The sequence below is a fragment of the Diabrotica virgifera genome, chromosome 6, assembly GCF_917563875.1.
Source record: "Diabrotica virgifera virgifera chromosome 6, PGI_DIABVI_V3a".
Lineage (NCBI taxonomy): Eukaryota > Metazoa > Arthropoda > Insecta > Coleoptera > Chrysomelidae > Diabrotica > Diabrotica virgifera.
Window position 1 is genome coordinate 140,686,995 of NC_065448.1, and position 26,960 is coordinate 140,713,954.

General features: G+C 34.9%; 1 protein-coding gene across 6 annotated transcripts in view; it reads left to right on the forward strand.

Annotated features, from left to right (window-relative positions):
• The window catches only part of LOC114325319 (coiled-coil domain-containing protein AGAP005037-like), a 250,810-nt gene that overhangs the window by 9,663 nt on the left and 214,187 nt on the right, over positions 1-26,960 (forward strand). For 5 of the 6 annotated variants that reach the window (XM_050654050.1, XM_050654052.1, XM_050654049.1 and 2 more), the window contains exon 2: positions 24,912-25,049. The exons of the other annotated variant lie outside the window; for it this stretch is intronic. In XM_050654050.1, the coding sequence (XP_050510007.1) occupies positions 24,912-25,049 (138 nt within the window). The remainder of the gene's footprint in view (positions 1-24,911; positions 25,050-26,960) is intronic. 6 annotated transcript variants of the gene reach the window in all.

A 26,960-nucleotide genomic window follows, 5' to 3' on the forward strand; every position in this document is an offset into this window, starting at 1 on the left:
AATCGAAGAGCTTATATTTTGGGAATGGAGGAACATGTAAAACACAGTATTTTAAAGTTTTCTACACTAAAATTTGATCAAAACCTTGTTTTAAATAAAAAAACTTGTTATAATGCCTAATATTCACATTTTTGAGTCCCTTCGATTAAAACATTGTTTTTTCCATTGATATGTTACGATAAAAAATGCCAATTTGTTTAAATAAACACCGAATCACTGAAAACTCGCTTAAAATGATAGTTTGAGAAAAAGAAGAAGAAGAAGAAGAAAACGGTTCGACCATCAATGTCTTATTTTTAACATATAGAGCCGCCATTGGCGGAGTAGCAGAGAGAATTATAAATAAACACGTTGCCCAATATGATATTCAAACTTCAAACTGTTTGAAGAAGTTTGATTTCAAGTCAAACCTAAAGATATCGAAATCAAGTCAAGTCAAACTTTTTTACAAAAAAAGTTTGGTTTTCAAGTCAAGTCAAGTTTGCTGAATAAAATCAAACTGGTTTGACTTGATGCATCTCTACTTCCAGACCACTTCCATTGGATTCAGCGACCCAAAAAACCTATAATACCACCATCAAATCGCGGGGACCTAAAAGTGTCCACGGGACCCCTTATGTTGCGCCTAGACTATGACAGTTTTGAAGCTCCCGAGTTGTTAGTGAATAAAACCACAGCCCAAATAGGTCAGTGATATGGACTATCACTAAATATTAATAAAACAAAATGTATGACGACCTAAAAGGAGGAACAGCATTTTGGAGAAATCAGTGTGAGGGGTCACAAATATAAAGAGTAAAAACATACACCTACCTTGGTACAAACGTCAATGAAGATTAGAACCATTCCCTAGAAATCAACTGTAGGATAAAAAAGGTAAGATTTACATTTCAAAATGGCTAAACTATTCAAATAATCATGATTTATCAATATTCATAAAAATTAGGTTACCTACTACGATGTTACCTATATATTTCCTACACTGTTGTACGGAGTTGAGTCGTGGACTCTCACAGGCACCACCTGCAAGAAAATTGAGGCTTTTCAAATGTGGCTTTATCGTCGAATAATGAAGGTATAATATACCGATCACGTTACTAATCAGGGTATTTGATTAACATTGCAAAAAGAAAAAGAGCTGTTTTACGACAACAAATACAGACAAAATCGAATACCTCGGTCACATCATGAGGAACAGCGGGAGATATGGACTGCTGTAACGAATTTTACAGGGAAAAGTAGAAGGAAAACACGGACCAGTAGGGCGAAGGATTTTCCGCCTAAAAAATCTGCGTACGTGGTTCAACACAACAACCACAAATCTTTTCAGAGCGGCAATGTGCAAAGTACAGATTGCCATGGTGGTCGCCAACATCCGAAACGGATAGGCACTACCAGAAGAATAATATCAATATGTTTATTAGTTCTGAATTTATGCCATCTGTGCCAGACGTTTTGTTAATCTGTAGCTGATGTGTAACTTAAAAAGTTTCTTTCTTCCATTGTTGGTTTTGCTACTTTTCGTTCTTCTCTGTCTCTTGTTCTTTTAATTTTTGAAAAATAATTACCTTGTGTTTATCTCTTCAGATTGTTGTTCGTGAAATAAACTCTTGATTTTGTCGGTTGGTTTCTTTCTAAAATCTCCTGATATTCTTCAATTTTTATCTGATATATTTTCCTGTTAAACATTTTTCGACTTTTCCGTCTTCATAATATGGCCGTTTCTTGTATTTTTCGTATACTTTTCTTGTTAATCAGGGATTCCTTTATACGTTTCTGCTTGGTTCAATTTTTGTTTTTAGTACTTGTTAGCATTTTAGATTAAATATTTTATGGTTGGTTTTATACATTTATATAAAAGTTTATATGAACAAATAATAGAAGCGTATCCTCTAGGAGACATAAAAATCCTTAGTCCAGAGGCTCTCGTGTTTGTTAGAGAAACATTAATTTATCATGCTTGGTGCTTAAATAAATGTACCTTATTTTTGGCATGTGTTTTCTGGTTGGTGCTAGGCAATATTAATTTTTGGAAAAGACTGCAAGACTTGTACACACTTCTAAATAGGTCAAAACGGCAAACAGGTGTATGTTCTCAAAACACTTTTGATAGTGTGTAAAAAATTTTTTATTATCAGCTAAGTACTTTCAACACATAACGTGCCATCATCAGAGCTTCGTCCTGTTATAAAACCTTCATAGAAGAGCAATTGCTAAACGACACAATAAAAAATATGGATACTGGGCAAAAGCCACAGATATCGGGTATAACAACCCCTTAAAATGAATAAATCACATCTAAATTCTTTTTTAAATTAAAAAGACAACATGGCTGAGTCAAACCATTTTGAGCCCACGTGATAAATTTTTTACACACTATCAAAAGTTTTTTGAAACATACACCTGTTTGCCGTTTTGAAATATTAATTTTAACCTTTAAAATATTTCTTCCATAATGAATATATCTTTTATTATCATTTTTACTTTGGTTTACCTACTTCAAGTTTCAAAGTATTTTTTAAAATACTCTACCTACTTTGATCTGGTTTGCTAGATTCATATAGGTAGTTAAATGACAATTACGTCTAAAAATTGTTTAATTCTATAAACACTATATGGCCCTATAAAAACTTATTTTTGAAGTCGTATAAGAAGAAACGCAAGAAAGAAATAGTTTTAACTAAAAGAGAATGTACCACAGCAAAAAAACAACTCCTACACGCATTAATGACATAATTAGCCATTCCTCGTATTGGGTGATTATTACTTCGGCGTTGAAGTACTTCTAAACCTATTGATGTCTGCTCTTTCATCTTTTGTTATCAACATCTAAACTTTTCCTGGTAAGTTCATCCTTATTTTTTTGTCATTACATTCGCACTTAGCATTTTCTACAACTTGCAGCCATTGCTCAGTTTTCTTTTTAAGAATCCTAAGAATCTTTTTAAGATTCTCCGCATTAAATTTGGTGTTATAGTAAGTAGTCTTATATAATTTGTCTTTTAGTTTCGTTTCCCCACTACTGTGGATACTGATTTCCTCCTAATACTCCTAACAAATTTCAAATTTTCTCCATTGGTCTCTAAAGTTTGAGCTGGTCCTAGAGTTTGACAGATTGAGTGTTCCGTTAAATTCTGAATTTGGTATGACCATCTGGTGACCAAATAAATGTAGAATTCAATGAAGACATGTTGTGGAAGGCTTTTGCTATCAAGTTGGTTAATAATGGAAAAGTTTATTTAATGAGCTGTCAAAGGTGTTCGCAACATTCTTCCCCAACATCACATCTCACAGGCATCAATTTTTTAATATACTTGCACGCGAAGAGTCTGCCCCGTATAGAAATATTGAGAGTGCATTCATTAATCTCATCTGGATTTTTTAAGGGACAGATCTGTCTTTCCAAACTTTAATTAGGCGAATCATATTTTTGCAACACCACTGCGTGACCAGCTTCTCCTTTTCAGTTGCCAACGTTGGTTATAGTAGATTCGAGATGGTTGAAGCTTAAAGAGCTTGAAAGTGACTGATCTAGTCGTAAATTTGTCATATTGGACTAGTACAGATTTTGTATTATTACCAGGTGTATCGTTGGACCGATCTGTATTAAAATGAACCAAAGGTTTATCCAGCCCACGCAATCGAAGAAATTGGAATCTTAGGTTACTCCTCCACTGCCGCAACGCAACTACAACACAACTGCGACACTACTAGTACTAATGAATCGCATCCTTTGTCTTTCGTCCACCAACGCGACTGATTTTCAATTAGATACGTTCAAGATGTCGAACAGTTCAGATGACGATGTCGTAGTAATGGCATGGTTCACAAGAAAAATTTAAAGGGAACGAAAATAGCGGACAGTTAATTTTATAAGATGCCACAAAGAAATAGCTTCATTAGAGTAACAAGTTTTAAATTATTTTTACATGAAAGGTAATTTGGGTATATTTATATTAGTGAAATCGCTATCTAATATTTATGCTGACCTTAAGGCACATCAAAGAAACATGAAACGTGAAACATGTAACGTGAAACATGAAACAAATAAATTGTAAAAAAAGTAACCGTTTCATGTGATATTACTAATCGAAGAAACAAAAATGAAATTTGTATAGTCGGCAATGGAAAGTGATGATGTGGTCGTTGCTGTCGGCGCCGCCCTTTAATTGCTTTTTAATATCAAAGAAACGTGAAACATAAAGCGTGAAACGTGAAACATGAAACAAGTAAATTGTGAAGAACGAAACCGTTTCATGTTATTAGTCTAGGAAACAGAGGTTGAACTTCGCAAACTCAACACAAGTCCGGTTTTATTTTTTTCTGGTAAATCAAGGGGTGCTTTTAAGGAGACAAACTTTTTCTTAAAATATTTCACCCCGGAACACCCATTGTCATCCCTATAAAAGGGGCAGTTTGTGGTTTTTGCGAAACGTAGTCCTTCCTGTACGTTATTGCAAAAAATTCCTTAATAAAAATATGAAGAGGACTACAATTTATTCCGCGGCAGCATATGTCTATCACACACCGTTTAGCGGGCGTGGCTCCCCAAAGTTGACAAGTTAAAAAAAAAGATGTTTTCAAAAAAAATTATTTTTCTCTAACCGTAATGGTAATCAAGAAGCAACCCAGCGTCAATTAATCACAAATAGATGGCTGATTTTTTTGGTATAGGTTTCATCTAAGGGCAACTGCCCATTTTTTAATTACAGGATGTTAAATTTTAAAAATTCCCTTTTTATACCATCTGAACCGCTTATGCTAGCGTAAAAAAACTTTCAGCCATTACCCATGTACAGGTGTTATTTACAAATTTGTATAATTTACCCCCATATTTTCCCCGAAACCACCTCCAAAAAAAAAAGGAAAATGAATAAAGAAATTATGCAAAAATTGACTCTGGGCCACTACTGTGGCTTTAGGGTGCAAAGAAAGTAAAATATGTATAGGTGATAATATGTAGCAGACAGTGTATTTGTCATAAGTACGTTATCAATAGAATGAATAGGTGACGAAAAAAAAAAACAAAAACTGGAGCCCGCCAAAGCATTTCTGAGGTTTACTGCGCCACTGTGCCGTAACGGTTGCTTATACGAAAAAAATGAATAGGACCTTATTTGTAGAGCAATTAGTGGTCTTTCAATCTGTATAAGCTTTGTTTCAAAAAAATATATAAGTAATAAAAAATCGTAAAAATATGTCCGCCAAACTTATTTTCAGGGAAAGGGGTAGTTTCCGCAGGGATGTTGCAATAACCATAATATATATTTATAAAAAACCCTACTAATGAAGTAGGGTTTTTCCCTACCCCCTTTAAAAGGATGAAAATTGGTGTTTCGGGGCAAAATCTTTTAAGAAAAAGTTAGTCTCATACAAAAGCACCCCTTGATATAGCAGAAAAAAAACTTGTGTCGAGTTTGCGAAGTTCAACCTCTGTTTCCTACACTAATATATTATTCAAAGAAACAAAAATAAAATTTGTATAGTAAATAATGGAAAGTGATGACGACGAGGTCGTTGCTGTTGTGGCAACTCTTTTATTGCTGTCCAAAAATCATAAACATAGTACATAATATTTGGTGGCAAACGAATTAAATAATCATCTTGCTAAATTTCAATCATTTTACAGAATGAGTATGTAAACATTTACATTGTTTTATTGTGGGTGCTGGTTTAAAAAAACGATATTTTTTGTTATTGTCTATTCGAGTACCACTCCAGGTTGGGGTGTAGCGATGGATCGCCTCCACGTGGTGCACCCTGGGTAACGCCAAATGATCCATCCTCCCAATCCTAAGGTGTAACACCATCGTGCCGACGGGATGCATGGTACAGGGAGTAAAGTGTATCTAAAGCGATGCCCTAGAGAGATGGCGAACTCTGGGGGATTATAGCCTTAGCACGGTAAGGGCGCACTGCCGTGCCTGACAGCATTTCGTCCCAACTCGTGGGAACAAATATGGAGAACGAGATTGAAAAAACAAACACAAAAACGGGAACGGACACAGAGGCGACTTCAGTCGTGGATTCTGTATCTGTCCCAAATACTGAGCCAGAAGTTGTTCCAAGCGGAACAGACTCTGCACAAAGTAGCAAAAAACGCCTTTCTGGAGCTCAAAAAAGAAAGATGGCGAAAAAGGCAAAAATGGCTGCTGGGACATGGACCACAGCAAATCCCCATAAAAACAAAACGGGAGTACTGGTAAAACCCGAGGGTAAAAAGAGACCGCGGGAGAATACCATTACCCCCCGCAACAAAGGGTTGCTAAGAGACCAAGGAGCTCTCATGAGCAGATTAGGTCATACAGCAATGTCACAAAAGTATTCAGGATAGCGGTGGCACACAGGCACCATCCGGATACTCAACTAGATCAGGCTCACGCAGACCTGATCATCAACAAACTAAAGCTAGCAGTGGATGAGGCTCCTGTTGGAAGTCAAAATCAACTGCTACAGTTCCATAAAACATCGTTTAGCGCAGGTACTCTGTGGGTAAACTGTGCTAACGAACACACCAAAAAATGGACTACTGAGGTGGTAAGGACTATGGAGGGCCTGTGGGAAGGAGTCGACTTAAATGTGGTCGATCCCAGCCACATGCCCAAACGCCCTATGGTCCTCGCCCGCATCCCCGAGAAAGAGGCTGAAGAATCAACAGTCAGAACCCGTTTAGAGAGGCAAAATAAAGACCTTAAGACGGAAGAATGGTTGTTGAAAAATCGGAAGGTCGGAGAGGACATGCAAATCCTTGTATACACGATCGACGAGGTCTCCTATAAAACATTGAAGGCTGCTAATTTCAAGGCGTATTACAGACTTGAAAAGATATCCTTCAAAACCATCAGAGGCATTGATGGCTCCAATCAGAATCCTGCAAGCGAATCTCCAGCATAGTAAGTCAGCTTCGGCAGAAATTACTGTCGCCACGAGAAGGTTTGATGTAGCCTTAATACAAGAACCCTGGGTTTACAAGGGCAAAATAAGAGGTCTATCGGGTATTGGTGGAGAGCTTATATATAGCCAATCTGCCGATGTCCCGAGAACTTGCATAATAGTCAAACGAAACATCAAAACACTGCCGTTGATAAATCACTGTTCCAGGGATTTAACCACGGTAAAGATGAAGATCATAGATGGAGGAGGGGTGAAGCAGATAGTTTTCGGATCAGCATACCTCCCATATGATGATCCCGAACAACCACCATCAAGGGAATTGGAGCAGCTAGTGAGAGATTGCAGGAAAAATGGATTGCAATTGATCATTGGCTGTGATGCGAATGCGCACCATCTGACTTGGGGCAGTACAAACACCAATGCAAGAGGTGAGTCAGTACTACAGTTTATAATGCAGCGTAATTTAGACATATTAAACGTAGGAAACAAACCAACCTTCGTGACTTCACGACGGAAGGAGGTGATTGATATAACAGTTGCCACGACTAACGTGGCTAGAACTGTGAAAAACTGGCAGATGAGGTGTCCTTTTCAGACCATCGACACATTTGTTTTGAAATGACAGGCAATGAGCTTATCAAGGAAACTTATCGTAATCCTCGTAAAACAAACTGGGAAGCATATCAAGCAGACATAGGATATAGCTTAGGCAGGATTAACGGGAAGATAAGCCATACATTGGACCTAGACATGGCTGCCGAACAATTTCAAGATATTATCACGTCAGCGTTCGAAGACAACTGTCCGGAGATAGTGAGGAATTCCAACAGGAAAGTTCCCTGGTGGAATCATAATCTTGCAAATCAAAGGACAGAGGTTAGACGAAAATTTAATTTCGCCAAAAGGTCAGGCGAGTGGGGCGATTATCGCAAAGCTCTGACTGACTACAATAAGGAACTGAGAAGGGCAAAAAGAGAATCGTGGAGAAGGCATTGTGAAGAGATAGAAGGGACTTCAGAAATGGCAAGGCTCCATAAAGTTCTCTCAAAGGACCCTCAGATAAATATTCCCTCGCTCCAAAAAGAGTCAGGTGAATACACTCAGAATGGTGAAGACACCCTGAAAGAGCTTTTCAGGGTGCACTTTCCTGAGTCTGAGACAAAACTGATACCACTAGACACATGGCAAGCCGGACTGGATATCATGAATTATGGTTCTAGGGAAAACTGGCATGTGGCAAAAGAAGTTATAAACCAGCACAAAATCAAATGGGCAATAAACTCATTCGAGCCATATAAATCACCGGGTCCGGACGGGATTTATCCAATACTTCTACAGAAGGGAAACGACCTTCTTTTCAAAAAATTGTGTAAGATACTGCAGGCTAGTTTAGGGCTGGGGTACATACCAAAAGCATGGAGGCTGATAAGGGTGGCTTTTATACCCAAACCTGGCAAAATCGGACAGGAAAGTCAGAAAGACAGTCTCTGCGGCCATTAAGTCTGATGTCATTCGTACTGAAGACCTTAGAAAAACTGCTCGATAGGCATATCAGGGATGGTGTATTGGTTGAAAGTCCGATACATCGGGAACAATATGCATATCGAGCGGGAGTCTCCACAGAAACGGCACTGCACCATCTTGTACAGAAAACCAAGTACGTTCTAGAAAACCAAGAGGTGATGTTGGGTGCATTTCTCGATATTGAGGGAGCATTTGACAACACCTCCTACGAAGCGATCACAAGGGCAATCCGTCTAAAAGGAATAGACGAAACAAGCTGTAGATGGATAGACTGCATGCTGAGAAGCCGTGTGATATATGCTACGTTGCTAGGGGATACAGTGTCAGCTCAGGTAGCCAGAGGCTGCCCACAGGGGGGAGTCTTATCTCCTCTATTGTGGAATCTGGTCATGGATGGCCTGATAGCTAGACTCGACAACGATAGGCATCACGTCCTGGGCTATGCGGATGACCTAGTCATCTTAGCCCACGGAAAATTTAATGGTACAGTCAGAGATCGAATGCAACAGGCTCTGACCGTAGTTACAGAATGGACTTCAAATGTAGGGCTTAACATCAGTCCTCTAAAGTCCAAAATCATTAAATTTACTAAAAGAAGGAATTCAGAGAAATTGGGTCCTCTAAGTCTAAATGGTGTACATTTAAATGTGGTGAGTGAAGTAAAGTATCTCGGGATAACATTAGACTCAAGACTTACTTGGAATCAGCAGATAGAAAGAATAACGAAGAGAGCGGTATCTACGGTAATGGTAGCCAGACGTACTCATGGAAAAATGTGGGGTTTGAGACCAGACATGGTATATTGGACTTATAACATGGTGGTAAAACCCACAATTACATATGCATCAGTGGTATGGTGGCCAAAAGTGCAGCAAAAAGTGCCATCATCAAATTAAGCAAGGTGCAAAGACTTGCTTGTCTCGGGATCACGGGGGCTATGAGGGGCACACCTACGGCAGCTATGGAGGCACTACTGGATCTCCCTCCTTTACATATAACAATAAGAGGTGAGGCGAGAATGGGCTATTATAGACTGCGAGAAAACCTGAGCAACGTACCAGTTAAATCAGGACATAGTAAAATAACGAATGAAATTAATGATGCCGAATGGATGATGATTTCTGACCATATGACATCAAGATATATGCCTGAAGTACCTTTTCAAGTGGACATTTGCCCACGAGACGAATGGGACAGAGGAAACTCTTGACACAGACTGCAGGGTTGCACCTGGTATACGGACGGGTCTAAAACTGCAGACGGTTCGGGCGCAGGAATATTCTATAGTGGTGGAAATTTCAACATTTCTATTCCACTGGGGGAATGTACCTCCGTATTTCAGGCAGAGATTTTTGCAATCTTGCAGTGTGCAAGAGAAAACAACCTGAGGGCATTCGAACTGCAGCGGGTTAACATATGCACAGATAGCCAAGCAGCCATTGGGGCTCTTATAAGCCCTAAGGTGAACTCTAGGCTGGTGTGGGAATGTCGACAAGAACTTGATAGACTGGCACAACATAACAGTGTTATACTGGTATGGGTTCCAGGTCATCGGGGCATATACGGCAATGAAAGAGCTGATGCACTTGCCAAGAGAGCATCAGCTACAAAATACCAGGGTCCAGAGCCGGCCGTGGGAGTGCCAAAAAGCACCGTCCGCGAACGAAAAAAAGCCTGGATCCGAAGCCAACACAACTCACACTGGGAGAGTGTACCCGGTCAAACACATGGCAAGATGTATATCGGACGGACATGTGCTAGTAGAGCTGAGTTACTGCTGAAAACAAGCAGGAATCAGCTCAGAATCATAACAGGTTTCCTCACTGGACATGCGCCAGTTAAGGGTCACCTACATACAATGGGGCTGTTTCATGGAGACTTGAGCTGCAGACTCTGTAACAGAGAACCTGAAACAGTCAACCATATCTTGCATGACTGTGAGGCATTGGATCGGAGGCAGCAAACACTTTTCGGAGACATCGAAATGACTCCAAATTTATATGGCACCCACCCACTAGACCTGTACAAGCTGGTACAGGGTTCCAGAATTCTGGAATGGGTTTCATAAACAATGGAAGATGTACAATAAGCCAAGTGGCTGCAGTACAACCGGTTCACAACAGACGGCTTCCAGGAAAAAAAAAACACTCCAGGTTATAATTATACAACTCTTCGTTCTGCTCAACCACAGAAACCAATGTACTATCAAATTCTTGGTCAGCATTCATAATACGCACGTAATTAATTATTCAAAACAATGAAACTGAAATCGAAAAATAGAACACGTCCTATTTCATGAAACACGTTTTAAGAAGATAAAAATATTTCATGGGCATGGATCACACTCATTTCATAGATGGGCGGACGTCTATTTGTTTTGCAGTGTTTTATTTCCATAAAGCATGTTTCACGTTTCATGTTTCTTTGGTATGCGCCTTCCGAAGGTAAAAATGTTTCACACGCATTAATCACACTCGTTTCATTGGTATGCGGTCTTCTATTTGTTTAGCATTGTTTTATTTTCATGAAACGTGTTTCACGTTTCATGTTTTATGTTTTACGTTTCATGTTTCTTTGGTGTGCAGCTTTCCTAAAGAATTTGTTTCTATATGGTTTATTCCTTCCCGAGTTTTTTTAACTTTTTCAATTGCAATACCTGAAACATTTATGTAAATTGTGTTAGAACTACATACATTTCATATTCGAATATATTTTTGTCATATCTTCTTCCTGGATATATCTTCTTCTTCATTTTTAACTATTTGATCGTTGGTGATCATCTTCAATAGTTTGGCTTCGCTTCGATTCTTAATTTAATGTTCAGCACAAGCAACTTATCTTGATGGCTCAGAATAATTTTTCTAACTATCTGTTTGCAGATCTTTTATTTATGCCTATCTTCTTTCGTTGTATCTAATAAGACAATTTATTTCAGACTTATTCTGTCCACTTTTGTATGTGATAAGTTTACTTTACTTTTGTTTTTATATGTAAATCGATAAGTTTACTTTACTTTTGTTTTTAAGCTATGTAAATCGTCTTTATGTCTATCGTTAGATCAAGTATATGATCTTCAGTATACGGTTTATATTGATATCTGTTAAACTAACTATATTTCAGGACCCTATCTTGATTTTTGCAAAAACATGCAAATCAAATCAATTGTATATCCTGTAATTAACAACTTAATTTAGATGTAGGTATGTGATACTTTAATACATTAAGGGCCGGTTGTTCGAACGCTAATCAACAATGATCACTATCAAATATTTAATTACTGTCACCAAAACTGTCAATGTCAACTTTTATTGGGTTGCTGAAAACATAATTGATTAAAATTATGAGATTAGTTAATCAATTAACATAACAATTATTAACATAATTGATTAAGTAATTTCATATTATGTTTTCAGCAACCCAAACAAAGTTGACATTGACAGTTGGTGACAGTAATTAAATATTTGATAATGATCATTGTTGATTAGCTTTCGAACAACCGGCCCTAAGGGCCGGTTGTTCGAACGCTAATCAACAATTATCATTATCAAATATGTAATTACTGTCACCAAACTGTCAATGTCAACTTTGTTTGGGTTGCTGAAAACATAATTAATTAAAATTATGAGATTTATTATCAATTATGTTAATAATTATTGTTATATTAATTGATTATAGTCTCAGAATTGTAATCAATTATGTTTTTAGCAACCCAACCAAAGTTGACATTGACAGTTTTGACAGTAATTAAATATTTGATAGTGATCATTGTTGATTAGCGTTCGAACAACCGGCCCCTAAAGAGATAGCCACAATAAAAATTACTACTACATATAACTTTTTGTTATAAGAATTTCATTATATTTAAAGTATTTGCATCATTATTGTAGATAGTTAAATTATTGGCGTAATTAGTTAGATGTAGTTGCGGTTTTTGTGCATGATTGGCGTGACTAATTTTATGCATTTGTTAAAATTTTCTTTCTATTTTTTAATCTTTTCATGAGGTTTTTCTAAACGTGCTATACAGAGGACTAAAGAAATGACATAAAAAATGTCTAGAATGTTTAAAATTGTTTTTAAATGTGGACACTATTTTTTTTTCTACAAACATACGCAACTTGCAGTCAATTGGCTCATTATTGTACATTTTCTATTAACCATCATTCGCGTTCTCGATACTTCGTTAGATCTGTATTCGATTGTTCCTAATTGGAACACATGTATTTTCCTTATACTTTTATTTTTTATTCATTGAGAGACTATTCCTATGAGTTTGAAAGGAATACCATGGTCGTTCCCCAACTCTATGAGACATCACTTAACCAGCCCCGGAGTCATTCATCTCATGAGAATCCTGGTGTTACACCTCGGAATTGGGAAGCATGGTAGTCATAGCACAAATCTTAGCATACTGAGATGGTTGTTAGGCGGCTATTGTTGAGCCTATGGGTACATAAGTGCATGTAGGCATGCGTGTCTTATGTTTGTGTGTGTGACAGTCAATCAAGAAATTGATTGATCAAACTAGTTTTTGCGTGGGTGCTTAACTGGTTTATATCTTATTAACACCTATATTCATAGTAGTTGCCTATGAGCCACTAGAATGGACATTGTTTGAGAATCAGAATTCTACAGGGTGATTGTGATTAATAACTTAGTGGTAGAGCAAACATAATTTTTTAAATAGAACACTCTGTACATTTTCTCAGATTCCACTCATAATCTATGATTTTACAATATGAAGTTTCACAATAATGTACAAGGTATATAACGAGTCATGTCAATTTTTACTTCGATCATCATCATCATTCAATCTTCGCTTGGACCACTGGACATAGATCTCTCTCATAATTTTCCGTCTGTTTTGATCTTGTACCTTTACTTCGATATCGCTAGGAAATAAACACCCTCATAAAATATATAGAAAGAATACCTATATAAATAATTACTCCAAAATTTTGACACTAATAAATATGTTCTAGTTTTTAAATTAAGTTTAAGAGAAATAAATTGATAAATATCCAGATTAGGATGTAGATGAAGCACAGAATGAAAGAAAAAATATAATAGAATAATAATTGGAGTGCAAAATGAATACATAGAAAGATAATTTGGATAATATAGAATCTATGTAGAATGCTATAATTAAACGCAAAATATTGGTTAAAATATTGTTAAGAAAATTTTAAATCTTATAATATTATTCTAAATATAATTGCTTTCTCTAGTTCCAAAAAAGTTTATATATTTCTCAGTAGTTCAAACTATCATGTACAATATTCTCGTGAATGAAAGGTAGTCCCAAAAATTCAAAATAATTAATTATTTATAGTCTAAATTATTAATCGAATGTCTGCTTATAGAATACTTCATGTGGTACGAACAACTGTTCATTATATCTTCATACGATATACTCCATATGGCGTTTGCTCAATTGTATACTAAACAGATATATGTTTAGTTAACCGTTTAATAAAAGGGAATAGACAATTAGTTATATACGAGTATTTACTTATGAACAGAACCGAAAACTATGTCAGATGGGTATGTAGAATAACATATGTTTATGTTTTCTAAAATCTCAATCCAAAGAGGCAAGTAAAAGATTATTTGAAACTTACAACTCTTCAACCAATATGGCAAAGTAATGGTGGCTTACCAATATAACCAATATAACAAAAGTTTATTTTAATAAAATTTTTATTTAAATTTAAATTTTATTTAAATATTTGTTACGTTTGTCTCACATTAGTCGTGGGAAACTAAACAACTAGGAAATCTTTATAAGATACCAGTCGTCTTTAAATGCAAAACTTGGCATTAAAACAAATTTGAAGTAAGAAACAACTAATAGAAACTCTATTTCTGCTTGAACCATCCTGCACCAAAGTATATTATTTTTGTTTGGTCCTTTCTAGACCTACCAAATAGTACCCATTAATATAGGTACGACATAGAAATTTTTTAAATGAAATTTAGATTTGAACATACCGGATTTAACTGTTACTTAAAGTGGCAGGAATCGGAAAAGTGAAAATATTTGATATTCATTATCAAACGAAAAATACATGTCGTCATGAACATATAGTGCTAGGCATAAGTTAAGGATATAGAAAATTATGCTCATTTTTCATACTAGATTTTTTCTTGAACAGATTAACGGATTCCGCTAATTTTTTTTATTATTTTAGATTTTTCTTTAATATTTACACAGTCGTGCGAAGGTTTACTCATTACTCAAACTTCTCTTTTGTACTTATACCGGGCGGAAGAAAAGAAGTGTTTTTCTTATGTTAAGTTTGAGACACCCTGTAGAGAGGACAAGGTACAAATGTGAGTATACATCGGAATCGTATTGTAGTCTTATGTTTTGTGACATTTTGCTTGTCCCTGATATCTTTAGAAACAGAGAAAATAAAAGGTTTTACTCATTAACATGTGTTTTAACTGAAACTAAACTAAATTAACAATAAAAAATAATAGTTATGGTAGGGGAGCCCAAGCGGGGATTTTTGCAGTTACTCGAGCGCGTCAAATTATTACATGGGGAGATTCCTTGTACCCTGAAAATGCACCTCTACGATATATTAACTCTTAATGCAGGGGAGTTCGTTAAAGGGGGCCGAACAAAAAAATCTATCCTTAGAAAAACTCGAAATCGTCAGATTAAGATAAGGTAAGTTAAGTACATGCAAAGCAGTGTATATTTCAAAAATTTGACGATTTGAGCGGGGCGTAAGGAAATGGGTCCCAAAGTTTGACAAGAAAAAAGCGAATATTTTGCGAAATGAATAACAGATCGAAAAAATAAAAAATACCTGCTCAATATTTTTCAAAAATCTATCGAATGATACCAAACATGACTTCCCTGGGAAAGGGGTGGGGGTAAATTTAAAATTTTAAATATGAATCCCGCGATATTTTGCAAAATGAACATCAGATCGAAAAACTGAAAAAAAAACACAACGTCTAGTCTCTTCGTTGTTAATAGCAAAAAAATTAAAAAAAAAAACAAAAAGTTCAACAAATATGAGATTACAACATAATATCGATGTATACCCACCCATCTTTGTACCTTTTCCTCCCTTCAGGGTGTCTCTCATCAAAAATCTGACGATTTGAGCGGGGCGTAAGGAAATGGGTGAGTCCCAAAGTTTGACAAAAAAAAAGCGAATATTTCGCGAAATGAATAACAGATCGAAAAACCAAAAAATACGTGCTCAATATTTTTCAAAAATCTATCGAATGATACCAAACATGACTTCCCTGGGAAAAGGGTCGGGGGTAAATTTAAAATATTAAATAGGAATCCCGCGATATTTTGCGAAATGAACATCAGATCGAAAAACTGAAAAAAAAACACAACGTAAAAAAACACAACGTCTAGTCTCTTTGTTGTTGAAGATAGCAAAAAAATTAAAAAAACAAAAAGTTCAACAAATATGAGATTACAACATAATATCAATGTATACCCACCTTTCTACCTTTTCCTCCCTTCAGGGTGTCTCAACTTTTTGTTTTGGTTAAAACACATGTTAAAGAAAAAACCGTCTATTTTCTTTGTTTATAAAGATATCAGGGACATTCAAAAAACAAAATGTTCACAAAACATAATACTACAATGCAGTTCTAATGTAAACTCACAATTGTACCTTGAACTTCCTACAGGGTGTTTCAAACTTAATATAAGAAACACACTTCTTTTGTTCCACCCGGTATAGGCACAAAAAAGAAGTTTGAGTAAACCTTTGAATGATTGTGTAAGCAAAAAAGAAAAATCTAAAATAATAAAAAAAACTGGCGGAATCCGTTAATATGTTCACGAGAAAATAAACTATGAAAATGAGCATGATTTTCTCATATCCCTAACTTATGCCTCGCAGTGTACATCAATAATATGAAAAAAATACAAAATATTTAAAACTTATGTTCTTCAAAACATAATTCTTTAAAAATGGTAGTTGGCATCCTCCTACTTCAAAGCGATGTTAAGAAACTAGCTTATTTTGACGTAGATGTAGGATTTTGGTCAAAAGCTTTTTTGAAAGAGACTGTACCGTTTCATAATTTGGCCACAGTCCCCATAGTGCTTTTAAATCAGTTGACTTGTACTGTTCTTTTTATCTGCTTTTACTGGTAAACCTATCTCCACAGCTGAAGGTATCATAAGTAGTTTATATCCTTCTTAGCAAATATTAATTGGTACCCAGATTAGTTTTAACTCTCTCCTCTATCTGAAGTTTTTAAAATTATTACGCATTGTTATATTTGAAATTTAAAATGTCATTGGCCTGCAGGCAGGCATCATACAACTGGAAAAATTACTTTAACTTTTTCTATGCTTGGGGGACTCAAATTAAAGAGCTAGTTGGATAAAACTGTTATGCCTGTGGAGTTCTTATTTTGAGCGCCATAGCCACCACAAAAAATTCTAAGATTTTGCATTGTTACTAAATTTAAGTTTTTTGAGGGTATGGTCTAAAGTTCTAGAGTCTAGAGTGTAGAGTTCACGCTATTTCATTGGAAATCATGTGATCATCAAGTTCTGCCCATATAGTATATGATCTAACTGTAGATGGATCAAATTTTCTGTTCTAACTTCCTTCAACTTCCGCAAGATGGTAAAAATTTAGTTACATACTAAAATAGGCTGGTTGGTGCTATTTGTTGGAGTAATAAGTTTTTATTTCATTCAAAGCTGAATGTTACTACGTCCGAATAATCTTGGTTTTCTTTTAAAAGCTCATGAAAACACTTAATCTTTTTGAGTCAGCATCTATTTTTTTTAATTTTTTTTAGATTCCAGATACGTGGAACATATTATGTCGGTTTTGGGTTTACAAAACCAACATTATATTGTTGCTTAATCAGGTATCTAAGAAAATGATTTCTTAACTTGCAAGTTTCTAGTGCATTTTCATTAAACATTTCTCACAGTTTTATAATAATATGGTTAGGTCTGCCGTAATAAGCAGTCCGTAAATTTTTGAATAGCAGCTCGTTTTTTATCATTTTTTTCCTTTCAATCTGTCTACGCCACGAAGTTCTTTGGTTATTTCATTACAATAACACCTACCTTCATTACAATTTCTAAACCTTTTGAAAACATTTAAAATCTCATAGTTTTTCATTAAATAAATGCATTCATTACATAAAAATTTGTCTACAATATTAACTATTAAACCATCCTTTCTTTTAACATAGTGCGGAAATAGATTTTGGTTTGCTTCCTTCCTTTTTCCATTTTGTACTTCGTTTGGGACCAGAAATACTGTAGTGGCTTAATATTAAATTGTCCTGAGTAATTTTGTTTGAGAATGTATAAAATTAGCGGAAAAAGTATAAAAAAGGTATAGGTCTGGATCCTGCGTATGAAAAAAAAGTTGATTAATAGCAAGCTGAAAATTTGTTAATAGCTTAAAGGTGTCTAGTCGGATAAACTTTGATATATGGGAACACTGGAACAAGGGCAGTTTTAATTGTGGAACAGGTTAAAAATTTGGAACGGTCAGACCACGAAAACGGCACATTTATTTTGTCCGACAGAATAGACGTAAACTCTCCGAACAGAGATTAAACTCTCATGCAAAATGCAGACTGCTATTTATCACCTGTCATAATTCCTGTCATTTGACATATTCTACATGTTCCACTCATTAAAACGCCCATTTGGTGATACATAGCAGTCTGATTTTTGCATGAGAGTTTAATCTCTGTTCGGAGAGTTTAAGTCTGTTCTGTCGGACAAAATACGTGTGCCGTTTTCGTGGTCTGACCGTTACAAATTTTTAACCTGTTCCACAATTAAAACTTCCCCTGTTCCAGTGTTCCCACATATAAAAGTTTGTCCTACCAGACACCCTTAAGCTATTAACAAATTTTCAGCTTGCTATTAATCAACTTTTTTTTCATACGCGGGATCCAGACCTAGTATGGTAAACAGAGATGTACACTGGAAGGGTTGGTATGGTTAACCCATATGTCCACATTTTGGACACATCTTTAATAGTATAGTATAGTTGATCCAAAAGATGGCATAACCCAGATATCCAAAGTGAAAGTTATCCTTCAACACCAAATTGTTCTATATGGTCCACACAATGTCCAGAAAAAAGTCACACCATTTTGAGCGTCAGGTTTGGGGGGGAGAGGGGGAGAAATCGGTAAATTCGTATTTTTTAAAGTTTTTCTTCAATATTTCTAAAACTATGCGGTTTAGCATGAATAACTCTCTAAACAAAATTGTTCTACATTAAATTTGAAATAAAAAAGGTCCTATGCAGAATCTTTTAAAATGAATGGTTCCAAAGTTACGGAGGTAGTATAATATAACTGGTCAAAAAAAAGGCCTAACCCAAACATCCAAAGTAAAAGTTTTTCTCTAACATCAAATTGTTCTGTATGGTCCACATATTGTTCAGTAAAATGTTACACCATTTTGAGCATCCGGTTTGGGGGGGAGATGGGAGAGAAGTCGGTAAATTAGTAGTTTTGTTTACGTTTTTCGTCAATATTTCTAAAACTATGCTTTAGCGTAAACAATGTTATATACAAAAATGTTTTACAAGAAATTTAAAACAAAAAATGTTCTATACACAATTGTTATAAAATCAACGGTTCCAGAGTTACGGAGGGTGAAAAGTCAAGGTTTCAATACTTTTTATATTTTTTGGGCAATGTATGGTATAACTATACCAAAAACCCAGACACCCAAAGTGAAAGTTATCCTCCAACACCAAATTGTTCTATATAGTCCACACAATGTTCAGAAAAAAGTCACAACATTTTGAGCGTCGGGTTTGGGGGGGGGGGTGGAGAGGGGGGAGAAATCGGTAAATATAAAAAGTATCGAAAATCCCCACTTTTCACCCTCTGTAACTCTGGAACCGTTGATTTTATGACAATTATGTATAGAACCTTTTTTTGTTTTAAATTTTATATAGAACATTTTTCTATAGAACATTCTTTACTCTAATGCATAGTTTTAGAAATATTGAGGAAAAACGTAAAAAAACTATTAATTTACCGATTTCTCCCCCATCTCCCCCCAAACCGGACGCTCAAAATGGTGTAACTTTTTACTGAACAATATGTGGACCATATAGAACAATTTGGTGTTAAAAGAAAACTTTTACTTGGGATGTCTGGGTTAGGCCTTTTTTTGGACCAATTATACTATACTACCTCCGTAACTTTGGAACCGTTCATTTTAGAAGGGTTAAGCATAGAGTCTTTTCTATTTCAAATTTAATGTAGAACAATTTTGTATAGAAAGTTGTTCATGCTAAACCGCATAGTTTTAGAAATATTGACGAAAAACGTAAAAAACTACGAATTTACCGATTTCTCCCCCCTCTCCCCCCCCCCCAAACCCGACGCTCAAAATGGTGTGACTTTTTTCTGAACATTATGTGGACCAAATAGAACAATTTGGTGTTGGAGGATAACTTTCACTTTGGTTGTCTGGGTTTAGGTCTAACTATACCATACTATAGATAATAACAATAAGAAAATGGTATATTTATTCAAATTTACCTTAGTTAGGGTCCAGGTTTAACATCTATATGTTCCGATTAGAAGGATGTATTGATTGAACACTTTGCTCCTCAAGTATTGAGGTGTTTTGCAGTTCTAAAGTTTCCAACTAAGTTTTCTAAATCCTGTTTATGCCAGTTTGGTCTTTTTAGTGATTTCCGCAATTTGGTTCTCTTTGTCAAGTTTTATAATTTGGCCCAGGTAGATCTATTCTTGGATTCCTACCTTATTGCCATCTATACTTACACGTCTGGGTCGTCTGTCTTTTTCATTGTTTTTTTTTGTCATATTAATTTTTAGGCCCAAGTATTGGAAGTCAAGCATTACCACGTTTTTATTATTTATAGGACCCAATATAAAAAGTATAATAGAAACAATTATTTTTCAAATCAAAATGTCAATTTTAAAAAACAAAAAGTATTTCCGATGCCGGGAATCGAACCTTCTGTATGAAAGCCAGGTATCCTAGCCTCTAGACCAGGGGTGGGCAAATACTTTTAAGCGCGGGCTAAAATGAAATTTTCAAAATGTCCCGGGCCGCGTATTTCCGTTTGCGTGTTCATTTCAAGACATTGCGATTTTGAAACGGACACCGAAACGGTGATACATATCTAGTTCCAAAAACGTGTTGATTTGAAAGCGCCAACCCCCGAAATGTGCCCGGGTTTGTACCGAAACATGTGCCGTTGGAATTCTACAACCAAGTGCATAGAACTAATAGGTCTATTATTCGTTGCACGTGCTGTTTATCAACTTAGCTTTGAGGGTCGTGATGTTGTGTATTTAAGTCAATTACTTAAGGTGCATTCGTAACTCGTTGGATCCATGGTATTTCAAAATCCTTCTACTGTTGTCTACTTTCAGTGTCCATCTTTCCATTCCATACAAAAAAGTCGAGAACAGGTAGCATGTTAAGGCTCTTATTCTCAGTTCCAGAGAAAGGTCTCCGTTAACAAACATTTTTTTTTCATTTTTATAAATGATTTTCTTGCAATTTCGATTCGTGTCCTGATTTCTCTACCTTGGTCGTTGTTTTCTGTTACCCAGGTTCCCAGATATTTATAGTTATTCACTCTTTCTACTTGTTTTCCCTCGATATCTAGCCTTGCTATTGTATGTTGCTTAGAATTAATCATGAAATTGGTTTTCTTAACGTTCATTCGTAGTCCATATTTTATACTGACTTGATGTAATCTATTTAGGTACTACTCGTTGCAATGCTTCTAAACTGTCTGCAAAAATAGCGGTGTCGTCTGCGAATCTTATGTTTTTCAAGATTTTTCCGTTTATTGATATACCCTGTTCTTTCTCTGATATTGCTTCCTTAAAAATAGCTTTAAAAATAGCTAACAATATGTTTGCTGAACAATAATTGTTTAGCTGAAACTAAAATATGTTTTTAATATATGTAACACTTTTAGTACCTATAGATATTGTTCTGCATTACTACAACATGTATACGTATCGTAATCGTTTATTTTGACAGGATATTTTGGCACTACTTTGAGTTTTTTGAAAAATTATAAAGAAAAAAAGAAGGTAACTTTGGTAACAAAATTGTTTTATTTCCACAGATCCAATGAATGGTAATTTGTTATTCTGCAGATAGGAGCTATTTGTGATAAACCGTTCAAATAAAATAAAATAATGTTACAACTTAACACTTATTTGTGATAATTTTACGGGCGAAGTTCTTTTACAAACCAGTGCGCATTTCAAAATTAAACGTCTTGAAATGCCACGTGTTTGAAAGCAGATATGCTCCGCCGTTTACGTGCCGATTACAAAACTACCCGGTGTTGAAATGAACACGGAAACGTAAATACGCTCCCGGGCCGGAGGACTATACCCAATATGTATGCTGCGCACAAGCCAATGTTTTTGGTGGAGTTTTTTTCTGCCCACATAATTTTTTTGAAAAAAATACTATAAGTATCATTTTAAAGAATTTGGGCAACGAAATTTGACTGTTAATAATAAATAAAAGTAATAATAAATTGTCTTACTTGGGTGTACCTGCGAGTAATTTGTGCTCAGTAAAATATGTTACCAAATTTTTAAAGAAATGTGGTCCATATTAAGCCATAGCAAGGATCCAGATAAAAAATTAGATCCGATATCGGATGGTAAAATGTTACGTCCACTCTATTCTCCTTTATTGGAGTATCAATGCTGACTTAATGAGAAAGCTGGAAGTTTTTGTGATGTGACTTTTTAGGAGAATTTTGAAAATACCTTGGACCGATCATATTACAAACGAAATGGTGTTGTACAGCAGTGGTTCCCAACCTTTTTCCCTCGAGGACCACAAGGTCTATAAGAAAACGTCTGCGGACCACATGATTTTATTAAATTTTTTTATTTCATTAGTAGTTCCAAAATGACACAAAATCTAGGCATCGGATAAAAAAGTTTATTTGAAGAAAGTGTATTTTTTTGTTCTTCGTAATGGCGGTACAGGCTCGTTTTTTTAATATTGTATTTAATTACAGAGTAATTTCCACATATTAATACATTCTTCAAATTGGGCTCTGTACCGCCATTCTTTATTATATTACGAATACGTGTGCCAAATATCTCGAAAAAACATTCAAAATTACAGCCGCAATCTTGGAACGCGTTTTCGCTACCTGTTGATCGCTACTGTTTCACCTTAATAAAAATAAACATTATAGAAGTTTTCAGGGACTTTCGGCCTTCGATAATCTTTCATTCTGCTTTAAAATTTTACAATTATACTTATTAGTTTTTTCAGGATTTGAAAAAATGAATGCATTTAAAAAGCATTTTGTAGGCGCAAAATGTCACGAAATTTTGCGCCTACTAAAAGAATTACTTGCGGGATTTTTCAACGGGCCGGATAAAAAAAGCAGAAGGGCCGGATCCGGCCCGCGGGTCCGGCTGATTTAATATATTGAGGTAAATATTTGACATATAGTTATATCTAAATGTCATTGCATTATTTAGATTTAAAATGGGTTAAAATAAAAAATAAAGCTCAATCCATCTATACAAAAGCTATTAAATATTGAATTTTAATCGAGTTCTGAGCAATTCTGAAAATTTCAGGTGTCTACGTAATCTGGAAGTACTTATGTTTAAAATGGATTAAAAGATTCCCCGCACATAGTGATAAAGACCAAGTCATGTAAATAAGAACGTTTTAAAATCAAACTAAATTTTCTCTTTTTTTTTCATCCCTGTAACTTATTAAAATAAACATTGTAGAAGTTTTTACCCTCGGTAATAATGTAATCTTTCATTCTGCATTAAAAATTTTTAAAAATATTTATTAGTTTTCCCAGGATTCGAAAAATAATGAATGCATTTATAAAGCATTGGTCCGAAATTGTGCGCCTACGCTCTTAACGTGTTAAAAAATTTTAAGTACATCCAAAAAATAATTATTAACCGTTAATTCACAATATAAAACTTGCGTTTATTTTTAACATTTGAATGGGCATGTTTAAATTAGTTCCTAATGCAAAACAACTAACACTTATTTGGATAATAAAAACTAACCTAGCTAAAAATGACTAATAGTGCAGTCACTGAAGGTTTTTACCTCCGATTTCGTTCAACCTCTATCGATTTCCATGAAAATTGGTGAGTAGTTAGAGGATACTTCAAGGAAAAAAGGTGACATGATGCCAACTTACGCTTTTACCCTGGGGGTGGATCCCACCCCTTCTCGGGGGTGAAAATTATTTTATTAAAAATAATACCACAAATCGATAGAGGGGCAAATTCTAAGCAAAATTTGGTATATAAAGTTATTAATTAGAATCAATACTTTTTGAGTTATTAGAGATCAAAGATTTTATTTCTTCGTAAAAAAATTCATGTTTTAAAGTTGTTTTCACGTATAACTCAAAAACTATAAGCTTTTACAAAAAAAGATATTATTATTATCAAAATTGAAGATAATATAAAATTAAATACACTCCTCACTTAAAGAACTAAACTAATGTTAATTCAAAGTGCATTATGGGTAATTGAATATAATATTTTTTCAACGAGTTCTTAAATCTAAGTATTTAAACTTCAATAACGGGAGACCGATGCATTTTATAAAAAATATCTTCTAAACACGTGTCCAAGTACTTCAAAATACCTATCAAATGAGCTCCTGAAGAAGTTAATAGCATCAAAATTAAGGAAGTTATGATGAAAATAAGAGAACCCTTTCAAATTCTTTAGGAAAAAGTTAAAAACAAAACGTACGCCATTTCCATAAAAATTAAAATTTACAGTAATCCTTACAAGAATTTCTTTATATTGGCATAAGTAATAATTCCAACAATTTTGACCGGTTTAGAAGGCATATTTTTGAAAAAAAGGTGTAATTAAAAAAAATGAGAATTTTTAAAATTATCGTAATTTTCAGTTTCTTTTGATATTAACTCCAAAAATACTTAATATACGTAAAAAATATGATATATAATAAAAATTTTAGTTGTTTCCGTATCACATGATTTACCTGTTTTATTATTTCTGTAGGGTAAAAAATAACTGAGATAGAAACGTTTAAAGCTTAAATTTTGCTGCGAGAACTATGTAACCGGGTCCATTTAACCTTTTATTTTTAAGAAAATAAGGGGTTTAAAAGATTAAATTCAACGTGGTTTAATAGCCCTTAGAATTAGATTTTAAATAGTTTTTAGGTGAACCTGATATCGTAAAAATTACCGGAGGTATTAAAAAAACAATAAAATTTCTTGGAAAAATTTTTAAAAAATAAATTTTGGAAAAATTTTTGTTGCCATAAATTTTCATGCTATCAGCTATTGGCACCATGTCACCTTTGTTCCTTGAAATATCCTTTAACCACTCACCAATTTTCATGCAAATCGATGGAGGTTGAACGAAATCGGAGGTAATAGCTCATATCCACCTTTAGTAACTGCACTATAATAAATATTATGTTTTTTTGATAAATACTTTTATAATTTTAAAAGGTGCGCCTCCCAAGCCACAACGATCATACAGAAACGGGGAGGCGCAGGCGCTTCCACAGTCCAACGATGGCCCACCTAGACCTCCAGAACGATTTGTTCCATTTCAAAGGCCTTCCAACCCAATATACAGTATACCAGGTGGGTCAACACGACCACTAAACAAATTAGATTGGATTTATTATAAATAAATTTAAATTTTTGAATAAACGACTTTCGCAATAAAATAAAACAAAACTGTATCATTTTTAAGTTTCTTATGAAGATTGAATAAATCAGAGCAAAACAAATACGTTAAGCTATATCTATAATAAATAGACAGTGATGTCACAACTACAAAATAGTAAGGGTTGCTTGGATTTTGTGTTTTTTATGTTTAAATATTGTGCATGGCATGGAATGTGTCAGACTAATGTTGTACCTAATGTAAATATGTCTATCTGGATATTATAAGAAAGCATTGTTTTGCAAATCTTTGAGAAATAGTGAGAGAAATCCTATATTAAATAACAGTAATTAATTATCAGTTTTCGTTTTATGTAGGGGATATATTTTTTGATAGGTATATTTGGCATCGGCATCATCGAATCATCAAATACTCTTCCTGCAAAATGAACTCTACTATATTAGGTATCTATTGTATTAACGTTATTATATCAAAAATGAATAACCATTTTCAATTTCGTTGCAACACGAAACTACAGCCGCAATATATTCTAGTTCAATCAGAGAGTGCAGCAAGCACCTTTACCGGTTTCGAAACTTATTAGTCTCTCATCAGGAGATTGCAACGAACGAAATAGCAGGGATGCCCTAGCGGTAATTGTTAGCAAAAGACTAAGTTTTCAATCTAATAGCACATAAAACGATAATAAAAATATTACTCTACATCCGTTCTACATGTTTTCGATCTGGTGGGATGTAGAGTAATATATTGAAAACTTAGTATCGAAAGTTGAGTCAGGAAATAAAATTCGAAATTATTTATCCTCTAAGCTTTTTAAGTTGGAAAACATAAAGCATAACAGAGTGGCGAAATACTCAACAAGGGAAATCTAAAAATGCATTTCACGTCCTGTCATTCACTGTGATAATAATTTTAGCGAATTATTTCCCTTTATATCCACAAAAGTGAATAAATTATAAACTAAAAGAAAAGAAAAGATGGTTTAGATTTGATTACAGTACAGCACCTCTACTATGTGCTTATACGTATTTCGGAATAGCCGTTTCCTCATCGGAGCACCTGGGTAGAGGCGCTGAACTGAACTCATATCCTTTCATCCTTTCCGGGTAATTATCAAAATAATTACCAAAGATGCTACTAGCACCATCTATGAATCGAAAGTTGAGTCAGGAAATAAAATTCGAAATTATTTATCCTCTGAGCTTTTTAAGTTGGAAAAAATAAAGCATAACAGAGTGGCGAAATACTCAACAAGGGAAATCTAAAAATGCATTTCACGTCCTGTCATTCACCGTGAAATGCATTTTTAGATTTCCCTTGTTGAGTATTTCGCCACTCTGTTATGCTTTATTTTTTCCAACTTAAAAAGCTCAGAGGATAAATAATTTCGAATTTTATTTCCTGACTCAACTTTCGATTCATAGATGGTGCTAGTAGCATCTTTGGTAATTATTTTGATAATTACCCGGAAAGGATGAAAGGATTTGATTTCAATTCAGTGCCTCTACCCAGGTGCTCCGATGAGGAAACGGCTATTCCGAAATACGTATAAACACATAGTAGAGGTGCTGTACTGTAATCAAATCTAAACCATCCTTTCTTTTCTTTTAATGAAAACTTAGCCTTTTAACGTTATATAATTTTTACAACCTACCCCGATCTTCCCCTAATTTTGAACAGAAATGTTTATTAACACTTTTTCTATAGAAAGAACCGTTCTCTCAGAAATAACGCTTGAATTGACCGGCGATTGTGAATGCCAGTTACGCGCGCGATATAAATATTGGGTCAACTCGACGGTAACAAATCGACATCTTTTGATGAGAGTGTCCCATTGTTCTAGTCGTCAAATATGTAGGGGTCAC